The 20296-nt window shown below is 41.7% G+C and overlaps 1 protein-coding gene across 1 annotated transcript; it reads right to left on the bottom strand.

Moving 5' to 3' along the window:
- Positions 1 to 374: 374 nt before the first annotated feature.
- Positions 375 to 20266, bottom strand: LOC124150668 (cleavage stimulation factor subunit 2-like). The gene is made up of 11 exons (XM_046522659.2): positions 20117 to 20266; positions 18297 to 18375; positions 16680 to 16884; positions 16021 to 16128; positions 15098 to 15217; positions 14349 to 14411; positions 5550 to 5589; positions 4729 to 4827; positions 2061 to 2254; positions 1472 to 1633; positions 375 to 1089 (listed from the first exon to the last, which is right to left on the bottom strand). Exons 1-11 carry the CDS (start codon positions 20184 to 20186, stop codon positions 973 to 975), a joined length of 1257 nt encoding a protein of 418 aa, XP_046378615.2. The 5' UTR covers positions 20187 to 20266; the 3' UTR covers positions 375 to 972.
- Positions 20267 to 20296: the final 30 nt, after the last annotated feature.

Genomic DNA, 20296 nt, shown 5'->3' with positions numbered 1-20296 from the left:
ACTGAATCACAGGGCTAAGCCCACTGGTCATGGAGCATTGTCCCATGCATTGCTGTTGTCACAGAACTAATCCCACCAGTCAGAGAGCAGTATCCCATGCATTGCTGTTATCACAGGGCTAATCCCACTGGTCATGGAGCATTGTCCCATGCATTGCTGTTGTCACAGAACTAATCCCACCAGTCAGGGAGCAGTATCCCATGCACTGCTGTTATCACAAATAATGATAACCTTCTCAGGTATCCAGAAGTAGCAATACCCATCCCCACCTTTTCTATGTACACTAGGCATTTATGCATGTTAAAGTTTGTAAGGCACAAACAACATGACACACAAGAACAACATTCACAAATCATCACCGACAGCAGCATGTGGTGTTTTTGATTCTTTATTCAGAACATGACAATGAAATACAAGGAAACCTCATTCTCCAGATGTTGCTTTTCGTATACAACTGTATGTATGAATAGGTTACCTGACAAAAAAAGAAAATGCTGTGGTCATCCGAAGTATTTGGTCTCAATGAAAAAGACTATCTGGCCTATATGATGAACCTACTGCTCAACTTTTGAACTGATAATCTCTAAACCTGAGTAATAGTACGCATCTTTTATTCAACACTTTATTCAACACTTTATTCAACACTTTATTCAACACCAATGGTTTCAGCTGTCATATATTTCAGAAGGGACATTTAGACATTGAAATATGTTCATGATCTGTGGCCATTTTTATCCAAATAGATAAGTGGCTAAATATGTCATCTATTTTGAAGGAGTGCTAACACGCTGAGATGACGACAGAGATCAGTTTAACTGTCATTCAAGGTGTACAAAGGGAAGTTTTTGGACATTTCATTGAAGTTTTAACATGTTTGGGGCTGACACTGTTAAGCCTAAATGTGATGGGTGTTTCTCCATCAAAAAGCCAGTTGTAAGATGGCAGCCACTTTCCCCACTGAGCTGGGCCAGCCTATTGGGCACTCTTGGCAATCTGGTCCTTGAGGATGATGATGCTCTGCCTCTGTTCTGGAGGCAGCATGGAGATCTGCTGGTCTGTCAGCTGCAGCACCTGCATTATCAGGGCAGCCTGCAACACAGAAAGTCAGGGGATTACACGACCTGGAGAGTCAGAGGGTCACAGAACATGGAATGTCAAAGAGTCACATAACATTCCTTGCAGCAAAACCTTCACATACTAATGGAAAGAAGTCATACTTTAACAAAAAGAAACAAGTCTGGAGTATGATTTTACAATGGTCTTCAAACCACAAGACGACAAGAAACATATTCAAACATTGTTCCTATTTTGGGTAAGTAATCTGGGTCTTCAGCATGAAAGCTAAGAACACCAACACTGCTGTTCACTCTAGAGTATACTCAACACTAAGAAACAAGGTCTGGTAAGAAGTGATCCTGATCCTGGACATACAGGTTACAGTGAAGTAAGCTGAACCTGGTGAGCAACTGACCTTCTCCTGGTCCTGTGGGGAGATCTGAGTCCCTGGTCCTCCCAGTCCACCGCCCAGACCGGACATCACTCCTGCAGACAGTTGGCCAAGGTTGCCTAGGTTACCTAATGCACCTAAGGCACCTAAGGCTGACTGCATCGGTGCCTGCTGCTGAGGAACCATCTGAATAAGAAATGTGTTGTGAGAATCTGCTTGATAAATTATATTGATATCAAGCTGTTGATATGTGTAAAACTGATGGACAAATCCTTCATTAACCTATGAAGGTGCTAACCTAGGAGTGGGGTTGGCTAAGCAATATCCCTTCAGCAATATCTTACAAAGTCAACTTAGGGACTGTTGATATACATAAAACTGATGGACACAACCTTCGTTAAGATATGAAGGCGTTAACCTGGGAGTAGGGTTGGCTAAGCAATATCTCCTTTAGCAATCTAACTTAGGGATACATGAACACATGTGATTCACACATCGTAACCATGTTCAGAATCAAACCTTGGTCTATGGTGTGACAAGCCAATGCTTTAATTACCAAGCTCCATCACCACTGCTAATCAACACAGGACACACTTGGCCATGTTTCTCTAACCTGAGGTCTCATGGACACGCCCTGTCCTCCGTGTCCTCCCTGCATGCCAGGTCCAGCTTGGTGCTGCGGCATCCCCCGCAAGTCCCCCATCATCCTCTGGTCCCGGAACTCTGACCTCTGTGGCTGCCCAGGGTAGGGTCCTCCCATGTCACGATGACCTCCTGGCATCGGACCACCCATTGGACCACCCATCCCTGCACAAGGACAATCATCATTGTAGATCACACAGATATTCTCCATGTACAAATAGTAGTTTAAGATGCAACAAACAAAAAGTCATTTTATCTTTTGCTCTTCACCACTGACCTCCACTGAAGGTTGGACAAGGGGAAAGGAGGTATTTTCAGGGGTGGCTTAAAATCCCGAGATGAGAGAAACATTGATGTTACACACGACACATGGAATATCTAACTTGTAATATACTTTTTGTTTTTCATCTATCGGAATTATTTTTTAACATGAGAAATCGGCACTTGTCCTGTAGTCCTTGCCATACTGCATAATAGTTGAGGTTTCATAAGGACTAGTAGAAAATTGCCATTTTTATGGGTTTTTCTATATGTATTCATTCTAACGACTTGGAGACAAAAACAGTTACTTTCACTACCCCTTGTAATTGTGAAGAAAGAAGTAGTTCAGATTTTACAAATCTTAAAAATTATAAACAAAATTAATAAAAAATATTTGAGGTCACTAAAATTCTTTATCATACATTTGGATATGATTATATACAAAATCAACTTAAAACATATATTCGTGAAAGCTACGAGAGCGCTGTTGGAAGAGAAGACATGCTGGCCAAGTAACAAAAATCGAGCTTCGCAATTGACGAGTCTAATGAGAAATATACTCTCCAAAAAAAAATATATTCTCCATGTACAAATAGTAGTTTAAGATGCAACAAACAAAAAGTCATTTTATCTTTTGCTCAACACCACTGACCTCCACTGAAGGTTGGACAAGGGGAAAGGAGGTATTTTCAGGGGTGGCTTAAAATCCCGAGATGAGAGAAACATTGATGTTACACACGACACATGGAATATCTAACTTGTAATATACTTTTTGTTTTTCATCTATCGGAATTATTTTTTAACATGAGAAATCGGCACTTGTCCTGTAGTCCTTGCCATACTGCATAATAGTTGAGGTTTCATAAGGACTAGTAGAAAATTGCCATTTTTATGGGTTTTTCTATATGTATTCATTCTAACGACTTGGAGACAAAAACAGTTACTTGCACCACCCCTTGTAATTGTGAAGAAAGAAGTAGTTCAGAGTTTACAAATCTTAAAAATTATAAACAAAATTAATAAAAAATATTTGAGGTCACTAAAATTCTTTATCATACATTTGGATATGATTATATACAAAATCAACTTAAAACATATATTCGTGAAAGCTACGAGAGCGCTGTTGGAAGAGAAGACATGCTGGCCAAGTAACAAAAATCGAGCTTTGCAATTGACGAGTCTAATGAGAAATATACTCTCCAAAAAAAAATATATTCTCCATGTACAAATAGTAGTTTAAGATGCAACAAACAAAAAGTCATTTTATCTTTTGCTCAACACCACTGACCTCCACTGAAGGTTGGACAAGGGGAAAGGAGGTATTTTCAGGGGTGGCTTAAAATCCCGAGATGAGAGAAACATTGATGTTACACACGACACATGGAATATCTAACTTGTAATATACTTTTTGTTTTTCATCTATCGGAATTATTTTTTAACATGAGAAATCGGCACTTGTCCTGTAGTCCTTGCCATACTGCATAATAGTTGAGGTTTCATAAGGACTAGTAGAAAATTGCCATTTTTATGGGTTTTTCTATATGTATTCATTCTAACGACTTGGAGACAAAAACAGTTACTTTCACCACCCCTTGTAATTGTGAAGAAAGAAGTAGTTCAGAGTTTACAAATCTTAAAAATTATAAACAAAATTAATAAAAAATATTTGAGGTCACTAAAATTCTTTATCATACATTTGGATATGATTATATACAAAATCAACTTAAAACATATATTCGTGAAAGCTACGAGAGCTCTGATGGAAGAGAAGACATGCTGGCCAAGTAACAAAAATCGAGCTTCGCAATTGACGAGTCTAATGAGAAATATACAGCTTATAACAAAACATTTTCAAGAGAATGACAAACAGACAGACGTGATATTAACTCAATAAATGACCACCTATCCTTATTTTTCCTTGTCAATGTGGAACTAACGTGAAAAGGAAGTCAACAGTTTGTGTACGGGCTATAGACACGATAAAGGGGAGGTAACTCTTGCATGACAACAGTTCCGTCAAAGTCTTATGTTCACTGCAGTGAAATATCAAGTGTCATGTTCACTACAATGAAAATATCACTTTTCTCAACTTCAGAAAACGCAGTCTTTCAAAATGAAGTATATAATCGAAAGATGCATTCTATGGAAAGTGAGTGAGTGAGTGAGTGAGTATGTTTTTTTAGCAATATTCCAGCAATATCACAGCGGGGGACACCAGAAATGGGCTTCACACATTGTACCCATGTCGGGAATCAAACCCGGGTCTTCGGCATGACGAGCGAACGCTTTAACCACTAGGCTACCCAACCGCCCCTTCTATGGAAAGCTCATTTTGTTTTTGCCATTTCAATTTAGGCAGCTCAAGTGATTTGTCTCACCTGGCATAGGTCCTCTGGAAGCACCCATCATGTCTCCTGATGGACCACTCATACCATGTGATCCCCCGGGGGCCTGTACTGGGGCAGGGCCTCGGCCACCTGGAGAGGAATAGTTACACTGAATGCTCTGAAGCTACTCTGACCAACACTGAGGGAGCAACAACAATGAGTGCAAACACCACGGTTACCAATGAACTTGACACAGATTTTGGCTTCTTTATCCTTCTATGTAGAGGACACAATGGGTTTTGATTGTACACTTTAGAGCTTGTTTGTTTGTTTGTTGTTTAACGCCACGCCACACTCAGCAATATTCCAGCTATATGACGGCGGTCTGTAAATAATCGAGTCTGGACCAGATAACCCAGTGATTGACATCATGGACATCGAGCGTCGCAATTGGGATACGATGACGTGCATCAACCAAGTCAGCGAGCCTGACCACCCGATCCGGTTAGTCACCTCTTACGACAAGCATAGTCGCCTTTACGGCAAGCACGGGTTGCTGAAGACCTATTCTACCCCGGATCTTCATGGGTCGTACACTATAGAGGACTCAATGGGTTTTGTTTGTACATTATAGGGTTTGTGAGTATGGTATTACGCCACATTAGCAATATTCCAGCAATATCACTGCACAGCAAACAAGAAATGGGCTTCACACATTGTATCCATGGGGTACATGTAGCGGCTCTTTAGGTGTGATGAGCAAATGCTTTAACCAATAGGCTACCCCACCGCCCCTGCATGCTATAGAAAACTTTGTAAACTATAGAGGAAACAGGTTTTCATTTGCACACTGTAGAGTGAGCAGAGCATACCTTGTGACTGGCCCATCTGGTTGGGAGCTGATGATGAAGGCTGAAATCAAAAACAAAAGAAAATTGATATTTGTTGACCAAAAGCCACAAATAATGCTTCATATTAATGTAATGCCAACTCCTCATGTAACAAAATCAGATCTTATGAATAATCGGTAATAACAAACCCATTTCTAATCCACAGAACTAGTATATAATGATAACAACATAATGTTCGATGTAATAACAAACTTTCCTACATACATAACAAATCATAACGTAACACGTTACAAACATTTAGCAGGTCACTCTGAGATCATAATATTGATGCATGGATATCTCAGATAAATCTTTCCACTTTTGGGGGGCATGTACAGGAGTGAGTGAATGTTGTTTTTCAGCAGTATGACAGCTGTATTCAGACGACCCCCCTGTACACACCTTCAAAATCAACCCAAAATCCTATACTCCGTGTATAAGACGACCTGGAATGAAGCACATCACAAGTGCGCACACAAACCATATATATGCAATAAAAATTTGTTTATCTTGCGTTGTTTTTTCTACGATGAATGGTCACGTGTGTAACTCCAGCACATGTTGCCATTTTGTGTTTACACGGTACGACACCAAATTGGTGCCCGTAAAATAAAATTCATTTATGAAGTAATAACATATAAGAGACAATGGTGAGTAATTTAATCGCCAATTTAGTAAAATCTAAATATTTTTTACATTTGTATACTTATCCTGCATTACTCCTTAATGCATTCACTGCTTACCTTACGACAAAAAAAACTGGGACAGCTAACCGGCGATGGTCCTTGGGTGAATTATTCTGTTCACAATCCAACTTTTATATCCCGCCGTCGCTGTCCCGGTGATCACGTGACCAAAGGTCAACTCTTCACATCAAAGCCTGTCGCCCGAGCTTAAAAAAACATACTTTTGAGGTTTCTGAAGCCAAAGTGGGGAGGCAAGTCTGCGACGGGTGGGCCTTAAACGTAGTAATGCAGGATAAGTATACAAATGTAAAAAATATTTAGATTTTACTAAATTTTTTACTTATCCTGCATTACTCCTTAATGCATCTGTATCGGACGGTATGGAGGTGGGAAATCCTCAATACAGAAACCTCAATAATTCACACCCTGACACCTGACACAGATTAGTCAGTAACCCGTTAAGCGGAAAAGTTGAGAAAAAAACGCTTATACGGTAGGGTATTACAATGTGGCAAACAATTGCACATGGGAATTAAAGAATAGTTCCCTATACATTTTAGTAATAAAGACAACGAGCTGCTCAGCCAAATCTTTACTTACTATATGATTATAGCCCTGATGACAATAACTTGTCTTCCCTTGGCGAAATCTGATCAATAACACCGAACAGGAAAAGGCTCTGTATAGGGCGTGTATATTATTTGCGTCGAGGGTTGGTGACTTGCTGAGCTACAACCAACGGCCCAAAACTGCGTACACCTTCAATGTCCTCGAGAGTCACATCGCGAAGATAATGACTAGCGAAAACTGTGTCAGACCTCCAAAAACATCCTTCCATGATTGTCTTGATAGTACAATTGCTGTGTAAGGCCATGGTAGAGGCTAATGCCCTGATCTCATGAGGATTATTCGTTCTTGGTGGATCCAAATTGGCGATCGAATAAGCCTGAAGGATGACTGCGCGTAACCATAAGGATATGGTGTTGCGACTGACCTCGGTCGTGGATGTAGCAGATACGGGTATAAATAACCGCTTCCTCGAACCACGCCTAGTCTTGGAACGGCGGATGAAAATTATGGCTAGAATTACGGCTTCCAACTCCAGATTGTTTATGTGCCATTTCCGATGAGCGCTTGACCATAGCCCTGAGACTGTCTGGTCTTGTAGGTGAGCACCCCACCCCTGAAGGGAGGCGTCTGCGAATAGGTGTAGATTCGGGGACAACCCTGATAAAGAGATTCCTCCTAAGACATTCGACTCTATCGTCCACCAACGGAGATAAGGTCTCAAATTCGTTGGTAGCATGATGGCCCTGAGTGGATCCTGACTCCTGATGTAGGGATTCAGGAATTGTTGTATTGGGCGTAACTGTAATCGGCCTCTGTTGGTTAGGTCCTGGGCTGAGGTGAGTAACCCTAGCAACACTTGCCATTGGTGAAGTGTGCGTGGTTGACAAAGAGCAGGTGACAGGAGGCGTAAAATCTTGTGCCATCTGTCCCTGGGAACCGACAGGAGGTTCTGATCTGTTTGAAATAGTCCTCCTATGAACTGGAGTCGAAATGATGGAGTTAACTCCGATTTCGCCTCGTTGACTATCCAACCCAGTTGATATAGTAGTCTTCTGGTGAATTCCCGGTGACATATTAACGTCGGTGTGTGTTGATGACACAGGAGACAGTCGTCTATGTACGACTGGAACCAAATGTTCCTCAGTTGTAGAAACACAGTTATGGGCTTCATTATTCGTGTAAATAGCCACGGGGCCACTGAAATGCCAAATGGGAGTACTGCCCACTGGTAGTGGACCCCATTGAACTGGAACCTGAGGAATCTGCGATCTTTGGGATGAATCGGTATGTGCAGATATGCATCCTGTAGATCGATACTGATCAAGGAATCGAACGCTTTTATGCTGGTTCTGAGTAGTCTCAATGTAATGAGGCGGAAATAGGGTGGACGCTTCAGATAGAGCTCGTTGAAAACAGAGAGATTGTGTATCATTCTCATCTTGTCTGAGCCCTTCTTGGGTACCAGGAAGATGTGAGAATAAAATCCCGGAGTTAGCGCTGGGGTGTGTATAATCTCTACGGCTCTTTTCTCCAATAGTAAGTCTATGTTGGCCTTTAAAAGGACATGTTGCTTCCTTGGATAATTCCCCGGAATGGGTGCCGTGGTCAACGGAGGAAAAACCTCTATGTCTAGTTGGTAACCGTGGCGTAGAATGTTGAGAACATAATCGTCCCTGAGGATGCTCCAGTTCTTCCAAAACCGATTCAGTCTCCCGCCTACAGGGGTATCGACAATTGGGACGACTGGGGGTAGGAGATCCCAGTCGTGACTGTCTAACATTTCAATGTTTGCCCCTCCTATCACCTCCCTTACTGTGGTATTTACCACGTCGGGATTGATAAGAACCCTGGGGTTTTCCTCTGCCACGCCCCTTGCCACGAAAAGAATCTTGCACCTGTCCTTCCTTAAGCGACTCACGTCTAGGCCTGTAGTTGCCTGACTTGCCCGATCGCTGGGAAAAATTTTGAGAAACATGCTCCAAAGCCTTGAGTGCTGTTTTATCCCTAGCGTAACTGGAAACCTTCGCGTGTGTGTCTGAAATCTGTTCGTTGAACAGAGATGATGAAGACCAAGGTTGACGTAGCAATCTGCGTTTAAACTCTGAGTCCCAAGTAGATAAGGCTAAATAACCCAATCTCCGAGTGACAGTTATTTCTGCCAACGCAGCTTTAAGATGATTTCTTATATGGTCAATCTGACGCTGTTGAAAATCAACTATAGTTTGGAGGTGATCTAGTCTGTTAGGATTATCCTCTGACAGATCCTGCTCTACCGCCCGAGTAGACGATGCTAATGCTGCTAAAGGTTTTAATACCCTTCGGATTTCTGTTTCAATAAACGCAACTCTGGTATCCTGAACCTTAAGAGTGGTAGGCCTTGACGAGCCTGTCATTCTGTGTATATCCTCATCCAAACTATGTGCCTGGTTTGCTGCCTCAAAGCCATGAATAGGAAATTCATCCTTCCTAAACCTGGGAGGTCTGAATGACGGTGTAAGTGTGAGCTTGGAGAAGTCCTCATCCAAAGATCTAATCATATCTGACATCATAGGGTCAATCGGAATCGACGTAGGATGTGTCCAAATAGTATCTTTTTTATCTACCCCACTACCCGGGGAAGGTACTGAAATGAGGCGGTCAGCTACCCAATCAGGTACTTGAGCCAGGCTAAGGTGAGTATTCCATTCGTTCGCGGAATCTCCCTCCTCACCATTAGAACCATCTGATGAATCAGAACGACGTTGATGTGTACGTCTTGATGGTGAACGACTTCTACTCCGATGTGCAATATTACCTCTGACCGAGGGCTTAGATGAACTGCCTGGTGACAAGGAATCATGCGTTGATGTCCAAGTACGGGCAGGTGTACTGGTACTACTCAACGAAGAATGTACTGTATTATGACTCATAATAGGAGTGTTATACACATTAGTCACTGGAGTAGGCGGTAAAATATGTGCCGTAGATGTAGTTGATGCAGGTGTCTGATACATAGGCATAGGTGTAGGCAAAGGCAAAGGCATAGGCGTAGGCATAGGCGTAGGCATAGGCGCAGGCGTAGGATACAGTTGTGTCATAGACTGCTGCCACATTGATTGTAGAAAATTTTGCATCCAATTAGTGTTTGGAATTGGCATAGGCGCCTGCGCTGGATACATTGGTACAGCGCTAAGCTGATCGTGCGCTGGTTGCGTAATATCATACGCTGATAACCCTTGGGCTGAAGTCATTGTAGAAGTGCTTGGGTAGTAGGGCTTGGCTGCGCTCGGCGCAGGCATATGAGGCGCAATGCTCAATGGAGTAGACTTGAGTCTAGCTTGGCTTGGCGCTATCACCGACAACGCATCTTGAGACGCTGGCGCACTGTCTGCATACGTAACAGATGTAGAATTCTCCAAATTAGGTGCAATTATAATACGCCCAACATTCTCCGGGAGAGAAGATTCCGGTGGCATGTGCACCTCCGCGGTGACAGTTACGGCCGACCTATTATCCCTCATAGATAAAGGTTGCGTCGTAATGATCGAATCCTGTCCCTCGCTCATTTGCGATAGCGATAGAGACATTTTCCTTTTCTCAAGACGTGATTGCTGCAAAATATGTTTGTGAGTGACTTGCCTATACCTCGCGAAACTCTTTGGAGAGAGGTTTTTACAAAAAACACATTTAGAATTTGGTGCACAAATTTGTGTACATGACAAACAACGTGGGTGAGGATCTTGAATAGATTTTTTCCCACGACAATTAGTACAACGCGCAAGCATAAGTTACGCAATAATATACTAGAAGAAAACGGGACTGGAATTTACTGCCGTAGATAATTTCTCGGCAAAATATTTGAACGAGTTGATAGTGTATAAATGCTTGAATATACGCAACTCAATGAACCGCCAAAGCTAGAAGTATTGAAAACAACATATGAAATATGTTATACATACCTAGCCGATAATTGTAAACAATTGACTACCTTTACCAAGCAAACAATTGTAACACAATTCAAAATGGCGGGGAACAGATAGCACGTGGCGGGAAAAAAGACACGTCTCTTTTTCCGCCTCAAAACATCAAATACAACTTCACAACATGTTGAAAGTAATATGAAAGGTATACATCACCCATCGCAGAAGAATTTTAGAATGGTAGACGAATGGAAAGCCTAAATAAATCCAAAAAAACGAGAGCTCCGCTGGAAACGTCCTAGCTATGTCGCGACAGGCAGTGATGTGAAGAGTTGACCTTTGGTCACGTGATCACCGGGACAGCGACGGCGGGATATAAAAGTTGGATTGTGAACAGAATAATTCACCCAAGGACCATCGCCGGTTAGCTGTCCCAGTTTTTTTTGTCGTAAGGTAAGCAGTGAATGCATTAAGGAGTAATGCAGGATAAGTAAAAAATTAACTAATTTGTAACTAACTAGGCTTATATTTGCTTCACATTCAGCGTGTTTATTCCACAATCACTTATTCACACTGTCTCCAACAGTTGTTAATACAACTGTAAAAACAGCGGGAATTGATTTCAGCTTCACCGGTTATCACATGTTAGGTCACGTGCAATATGCAAATGCTTACCAGTACTTCCGGCTCTCTACTCACGGATGTTGATTGTTTTACCGTGTCAGCTGGTTTGACAATCTGCATCGAGGCGAGGGTCATTTCAACTTTATTTGCAGAAATTATTAAACTTTATTTAAGGAAAAGAGATACAAATATGTATGGAAATAGTTATTGGAACAGTTATTTAGGACGAAATGCGAAGTTTTATTGTCAAATGCTGGGCTGGCTATCGGACGCCGGTTGACATCGCCAGTGGAAAAAAATGTGAGATCTTCGACTCCGTGTATAAGACGACCCCCGTTCTTAACCCCCTCATTTTAGGTACGAAAAACTCGCCTTATACACAGCGATATACGGTAAATTTTAAAACACTTAATTCAATCAGAAATGCTCATTTTTCTCAGATAAAATTTTACTCTGTGTCTTGAGCAATAATCATTAAGGTAGCTCTTGCTCTCAGGTAAGTTACCATAAGTGAGTCACATATCAATGTCTGATTCAACACTGTTAGTGTCAGTGAAGCACCGAAATTGTATACTAGACAGTCGGGCAGGTAGGAATATATTTCACCTGTTCCTACAGAAATGTTACCAGCCACAGGATAACGGGCAGGCAGTTATTTTTCGGACACTGTGCTACAATACAAAAGGCCACAAGACAATACCTATCTCGAAACACTGGTTTGTTGCGATACCATCTTGATATGCCAGAATTACAGAGCTACTACTGTGTTTCAGATGAGTGAAACAATGACGGACCATTTCTTCATTGTCAACTGTTCCCAGACCATCACAAAACGTGACATGGAAGCAAAAATGCTCCAAAACAGCTGATTTGTGGGACCCAGTTAGATTGGGTAATGCTTCGTTAAGTAAGTAATAACTATGACAGCCTATAATAATGAAGTCTGGGCCAGACGATCCTGTGATAACAGATTGATATTATTATCAACTTGCTATCAAGTTACGATAGCAAGTAATAAAAACGTTCCCGAGCCTAACCAGCCGATCCATCAAGTTGACTTTAATGACCAGAATAGATCATTGAGAACCTATTCTAACCAAATATATACCCATGCGTTTAGAACCTTGTGAAAGACCAGGGCCCAATTTCATAAAACTATCCTGGCGCTATGGTGAGTGACTGCACATGGAAGTTGACTGGCTCTGTATAGGGCGAGTTCATTATTTGTGTCAGGGGTTGGCAACCTGCAGGATAACAACCAGAGGGCCAAACTTCGAACGTCTTCGACATCCTCGAGAGCCCCAACGCGAAGGTTATGACTAACGAAAATATGTGTCGAATCTCCAGAAATATCCTTCCGTGGTTGTTCCAAAACCACAATTGCCGTGTTGAGCCCTGGTAAGGCTGACACCTTGAGATCTTGAGGGTAAAAACACTGCATTTAATCAGAAATGCTCATGTTTTACCTTACCTGACGCTACACAGTGCTCTAGGTGTAGCATCAGGTAAATTTAAAAACACTTAATTCAATCAGAAATGCTCATTTTTCTCAGATAAAATTTTACTGTGTGTCTTAAGCAAAAATCATTAAGGTAGCTCTTGCTCTCAGGTAAGTTACCATAAGTGAGTCACATATCAATGTCTGATTCAACACTGTTAGTGTCAGTGAAGCACCGAAATTGTATACTAGACAGTCGGGCAGGTAGGAATATATTTCACCTGTTCCTACAGAAATGTTACCAGCCACAGGATAACGGGCAGGCAGTTATTTTCGGATACTGTGCTACAATACAAAAGGCCACAAGACAATACCTATCTCGAAACACTGGTTTGTTGCGATACCATCTTGATATGCCAGAATTACAGAGCTACTCCTGTGTTTCAGATGAGTGAAACAATGACGGACCATTTCTTCATTGTCAACTGTTCCCAGACCATCACAAAACGTGAGAGGGAAGCAAAAATGCTCAAAAACAGCTGATTTGTGGGACCCAGTCAGATTGGGTAATGCTTCGTTAAGTAAGTAATAACTATGACAGCCTATAATAATGAAGTCTGGGCCAGACGATCCTGTGATAACAGATTGATATTAGTATCAACATGCTATCAAGTTACGATAGCAAGTAATAAAAAACGTTCCCGAGCCTAACCAGCCGATCCATCAAGTTGACTTTAATGACCAGAATAGATCATCGAGAACCTATTCTAACCAAATATATACCCATGCGTTTAGAACCTTGTGACAGACCAGGGCCCAGTTTTATAAACCTATCCTGGCGCTATGGTGATCATTACTGTCATAGGGCTACTGTCATAGAGCTACGATCGCTCTATGGAACAGCTGTTAGGCTCACAGAAGGTTCGAAACCCATGACTGGACTGGTGATATACCTGTGTCACAATGTGTGGCTGCTTGTACTAATCCAGACTTATGCGGGTTCTATAGTGCTGGCCCATGAAGATAAAATCTCAGTTTGACATGGATACCCCACTTAGACACAGTGACTGAGTGATTATGGTTTTACGCCGCTTTTAGCAATATTCCAGCAATATCACGGCGGGGGACACCAGAAATGGGCTTCACACATTGTACCCATGTCGGGAATCGAACCCGGGTCTTCGGCATGACGAGCGAACGCTTTAACCACTAGGCTACCCAACCGCCCCACTAAGACACAGTGTACTGATTCCCGAGTCAACCAATCCTTGTTTTACGCAGAGTAATAAGTGCTTTTAACGTGTATGACACAACCAGTGGATCAAACCACCATCCTTCCACTCTCTGGGATGATGCTGTCCACTAGACCACTGAGGCGGTGTTCACCTAAATGGCAAAGGCTAGGCATGGAAACACCAAGTCGATCTTTCAATTTCTTTTGTTCAACGGTCAGGGGATAGACCTTATGCTCTCCACGCTCTACTACACCCTAGACCATGGGTCCACCTGTATTCAAAGTCAACAGGACAGAGATGCCATTGTCAGACACCTGGTTGTGACTCACCTGTCCATTGTTAGTAGCTCCGGTACTGGGCGGCACCTGGTTGGCATCTCTGTACAACATGGCCTACAAAACAACAGCATGAAAGTCAAGCTCCATCTTCAGAGGGGTTTAAAGATGAAGTGATATCGTTAGGATACAGTTTCTGAACCAATTACGACAATGATATATTTGTTTGTTGTTTAATGCCGCACTCAGCAATATTCTGGCTATCTGACGGCGGGATGGAAGTATTTGAGTCTGTACCAGACAAATCCAGTGGTTGACATCATGAGCATCAACCAAGTCAGCGAGCCTGACCACTGGATCCCGTTAGTCGCCTCTTACGACAAGCATTGTCACCTTTTAGCAAGCATGGGTTGCTGAAGACCAATTCTACACAATTGGGATACAATGACGTGCATCAACCAAATCAGCAAGCCTGAACGCCCAATCTCATTGGTCAGCTCTTACATCAAGCATTGGGAGCTGAAGACCAAAAGGAGTAAATTAATCTGATATTTATAGGTTTGTTGTTTAATGTCATTCTCAACAATAATTCAGCTATATCACAGCAGGCTGTTAATAATAGAGACCAGAACAGCCAGTCTATGATTATTATCAGCAATAATCAACTATATTGGTGTAAGCTCAACTGCTACAACCAAGTCATCGAATCAGATCATCCGACCATGGAGCCGCCTCTTAATCTCATGACCAGGATATTCCAACCATGAATCCCACAGGGTTGAATTCATAAGAATGATACATACCAGTGCTACTTGTGGGTCAACTATCTTCATGACAATCTGAGCCTGTAGCAGAGCATAGGCCAGCTGAGGGTTCTGTAGAAGCATGTTCCGGGCCTCATTTGGGTTGTTCTGGATACACAGCTGGAACAGAGCATGACATGGTCACAACATTGCAGTAGCTACCCAACATGCATCAGACATTCCCAGAGGTTGGCATGACAAATGCACAGCATTTAAGCCCTATACAAATCACCTCACATTCTCTTTTGAGCAGATTTTACTGGGATGGTACAGCTAGATCAGTTCATTTTCTTGTTTTGAAGACGAGCCTAAATGTTTGCAAGCGCAAAAACAGAAATGCCTTATGTCTCTAAATATTCATTTCTAAAACATTCTGTTGTTTGCATATTCAGGGAATTATCTAGACCTGGTCCGAGGCCGTTATTTGGCCCCAAGTGTGAAGCAGATGTCAGTAAACTTTCCCAAATTGGAATTAAAAAAGTAATTCTACAACAGGAATAACTAACGTGGTGGCTCTGCAGAGATGACTTGTATTTATGCTGGTAACAGAACCCATAAATTAGAATCGGCTTGAATGTTTACTTTTACATTATCGCATTGAATCAAATATCTACATATGAATTCAAGATAACAAAGAGTTATTAAATATTATCCTTTTTCCCCAAATTGTCTGCCAAGGGCATTGTGTTAAGAATGATAGATAAATCCATCATATAGGGACGAGGACCGTGTGGACCATGAGGACCATGTTGACCATGTGGACCATGAGGACCATGTTGACCATTTGGACCATGTGGACCATGAGGACCATGAGGACCATGAGGACCATGTTGACCATGTTGACCATGTTGACCATGTGGACCATGTGGACCATGAGGAGTTGAACTGACTACAAGGGTCTATCAGTATTATCCGCATCTTACCTTCATTTGTTTCATGAGTTCAAACATCTGTTCTGGTGGAAGACTGGCCACAGCCTTGGATATAGCTTCTGGAGCTTTCTCTGGCTCCACCGGCTCCCCATAGGGACTCTGCAAACAGTTGATAACATAGTCAGTGCACAGCAGTCAGTTTGGGTTGCAGTGACTTAAGTCAGGTCCCTAACGTGTGATTGGCTTAACTTGGATAGAGGTCCCCATTGGTGGGGTATGCATCTAGGTACCTCTAATCAATGTGAATCTTGTCTCTAGGGTGTGTTTGGCTCAACTTGATCTGAGGTCCCAACCAGAGGGGGATGCATCTAGGTACCTCTAATCAGTATAAATCTTGTCTCTAAGGTGTGTTTGGCTCAACTTGATCAGAGGTCCCCACCAGTGGGTGATGCATCTACCTCCAATCAGAATGAATGTTGTCCCTAAGGTGCGTTTGGCCTTTATCAGACATTCCTACAGAAAAACTTAAACTTGCCTCTATTGGAGGTCCCTACAGAGAGAGTTGCATGCACCTCTATCAGAGGTCCCTCCAGAGTGAGTAGAACTCTATCGGAGGTCCCTCCAGAGTGAGTAGAACACTATCAGAGGTCCCTACAGAGAGAGTTGCACTCACCTCTATCGGAGGTCCCTCCAGAAAGAGTAGAACTTACCTCTATCGGAGGTCCACCAAGGGCCTGCTGCATTCCTTTCATCTCCTCCTTGTTCTGTTCCCCTGCTGCGACACCAACACGCAGAGGTCGGCCATTGAAGTCATAATTGTTGAGGTTTCTCATGGCACTCTGAGCTGTCTCCACATCCTGGTACTCACAGAAGCCATAACCCTTCGGCTTCCCTGTCTCCCTGTCATACACCAATCTGGAGGACAAGACAGTGTGTGCTGTATGCAACGATCCTGCATCAATTCTGTTCAGGTCATGATTTATTTGCACATTTTACACACATACGCAGCCTTACTAGAGCTCTGAGACTTAGTGAGTGAGTGAGTGAGTTTAGTTTAACGCCGTTTTTAACAGTATTCCAGTTATATCGCGGCGTGTCAGCTTAATGTGGGAGGAAAGCCCGAAGCGATGCATGTCTCAGACGTTTACCACTTCAGTGAAACCCACGAGCACGGGCATGGTGCTGACAAACCTAGAAACATAATCGGGGCGAACCGGGATTCAAACCCACAATCATAGGAGTCTGGCGTGCCCAAGGGACCCAACTCTGCACAGCAAATCGACGACTGGGCCACCCGTGCCCCCGGGTGTAAAAGATGTAACTTAAGGTCAATCTGGAATGTAAACCTGCAAAAACCACAAGCATGCAGTTGGCAGTAGTGGTTACTGTTACACTCTCAATTGAAGTGATCAGCCCCATGTTAAAGGCCTAGGTTATACAATTGCAATACACACTTCAGTTAGCTGTTGAACACCTGGCTCCAAACTCACCATGTTGCCCTGGGTTTATCAGGGATGTACGAGATGTACCTGCATCTATCTACTTGTGAGTCATGGTGACTCTCCGGAATATTCACTGGCATACAAATAAAGGTGAAAGGTTAACCATGAAGTCCTACTTTACTCCATCGGCCGGTGGACATGTCGCTCATGGGGCACACTACACATGACACTTGACGTCCAAAAATTTTATTGACATGGTCACAGTTTACCTGGTCTCTTTTGCAAATCAGATGGTCTGAAGTTTGTGGATTTCTCATCATACCAGAAAATGCTTTACAGTATATGCTCATAATACTACAAATCAATAAGATTTAACGATCCTTACAGCCCTACCTGTTGCCATCTCACTGGACTCACTGTGTATGTTATTTGTGTCCATTCTCAATTCTAACTGGTATAGGAGTGGGACAATACTTTGTGTCAGGTTAAACCCCAAGTTATGTTAATAATCCAGCCTTTGAAAGGTATTTAGAAGTGATACACATAAGGAAGGGAATATATGGATGTCAGCTTCTGTTGACATCCATGTATTCTCTTCCTTATATGTTAATAATGATCAGCATGCAACCGTATGATTGGCATTCTAGAGGTTGATGATTAAGTAAGAAAATGTACGACTTAATGGATAACAACTGTTGGAGAATTGCATATAGCAAATTTTCGATGTAGCTTCTTACACTGTTCTTACACTGTTATCAAGCTGCAGCTTGTCACTCCAGCTTGATAATGGTGTAATAATTTACAACGAAATGTCGCCATACGCAATAAACCAGAAGTTGTTTCCCTAACATTCTCTTAGATGATCAGCATGATACAACTTCCTACCTGAAACTGACGACGGGTCCTGCCTGGGCAAAGATCTCCTTCAGTTGCTCTTCAGTTGTTTCATATGGAATGTTGCCAACTGAAAAAAATTTGGTGCAATTTAAAAAAAGAGAAAAGATTCCACAGTTTGGTGCCAATTTGACTCCAGTGAAGCTTGATTGAAATTTAATTCAGACTTGCAATGATATATGATAAACTATGCTGCCAGTGCCACAAATTCCAATCCGAGGAACTCTGAGTATATATGCGTCCATTTTGTTTGTGTAGTGGGCCAAGTCCACGCACCTTCTTGTCACTGTTGGGTACATTTGAAAGTGTGTACCCCTGTGGTGGTAGTATGTGTGCACTCTTAACTCTGGTGTGCTTGTCACGATTAAAAAAAGAATGAATTAATAGGACATCTGAGACATGTAGATATGTGCATAATATAATAAGCGATTGGCCAATCATTTCATTAATACAACAAAATACAGGGGAAAAAACAATAAAAGTCACATTTAATGGTAAGATAACCCTTAGGTTCCATTTTTATTCGTTCATTGTTTCTTATATGACCGAAACCCAATTACTTGAAGATACAAGGTTTGTAGCAAACCACCACCTCCTGTACTACAATCTCATCTGGTGGACAAGTCATTAATCTATTCAACCCTTTTGGTACAAATGATGAAGAGAAGATAGTGTTCACCACTCTTTATTGGCTGAGTCCTTCATAACATTAAATATGTTCTGAAGAGTAAAATAAATATATTCTTTAGTGATAATACAGCAAATAAATCAATTAAAGTTCTTGAAAAGGATTCAAACATTTATAATGTTCACCCAAAATCATCCCCAATAAAGGTTACATTTCATTTTGAAACAAGGATTTCTCCTTAAATTTAACTCGCTACAAAATTCACATTTACGGTAAATAAACATTTTCTTTGACTGATATTTACGCAGTAAAGAATAGTAACAATAGTTATACCATTTAGGGGAAATAACAATACTTGAAAACATTATAAATACTTCCAGCATATATTTTGAGCACTCAAAGATGATTGAAAATCGAACAACACGCTCTTTGAAAAATGCAAAATGAATTATCAATAAAGTTGACGTATTTCCAAAACTTGCATTTATGACATGATAATATATTAAACAAAAAACAGTATTTTATACCTGAAGATTAGTGCTCAGCCGCTAACTCTCTGCAACACACAGAAATTCTCACACATTTGACCATCGCAGGTCACTTACGCTCATCGCTGGAGCTCGCAAAACACAACAGGGAGTCATCATTATTTTGGAAACACAGTACATATACCAAAACTACTTGATCAAACCGGCAAACTAAAATATGTCTTTCTTGGCATAAATGAAATTAATTATTAGTTATTTTAGATTCAAATGTCATTTCAACCACCTTTCGTTACCTTGACAAGTTTGAGAAGTAATTTCATGAATGCAATATTCATGGTAGGTAGAAGATTATGAAATATATATATAAACATGATTTAACCTAGTGACAAGTGTTCTTACAGTTCAAAGTGTCCACTTGTTATAACAAAAGCTGAAGAATATCGCCTGTTAGTGTTATGGCAACAAAATATGTATCATGATTTCTTAAGCATCTTGTATCTTCATAGATGAATAGCTTATGGATGGCTTATGAATAAAATTGACTGACTCTTGACTCAAATGGAATATCATCAACAATAAATGACGAGTTATGTCCCTTTGCACATCGGAAAACGTTGTGGTTGCACGCTCGTACATCATAAGCAGTTTGAAATAACACAGTATGTGAACTTAAAAACTGGTGTGCATAGCCATACCAAAAACTGATCGCTGAGCTCTCTCAGCTGCCGTCATCGGCGGATTCGTCTGGTTCATAATATTCGCCATTTTCGTTTTGTCCGCACAACCTCGCGTGCTTGGTGTAAAAGCTCCAGGCAGCGATGCGGGCGGAGTCGCTAACAATATAACGTATTTGAAGCTCCACACATCGTTAAGGT

The sequence above is a fragment of the Haliotis rufescens genome, unplaced genomic scaffold (assembly GCF_023055435.1).
Source record: "Haliotis rufescens isolate VD_foot unplaced genomic scaffold, xgHalRufe1.0.p SCAF_5, whole genome shotgun sequence".
Classification (NCBI taxonomy): domain Eukaryota; kingdom Metazoa; phylum Mollusca; class Gastropoda; order Lepetellida; family Haliotidae; genus Haliotis; species Haliotis rufescens.
This window is presented reverse-complemented; position numbering and strand designations above follow the sequence as displayed.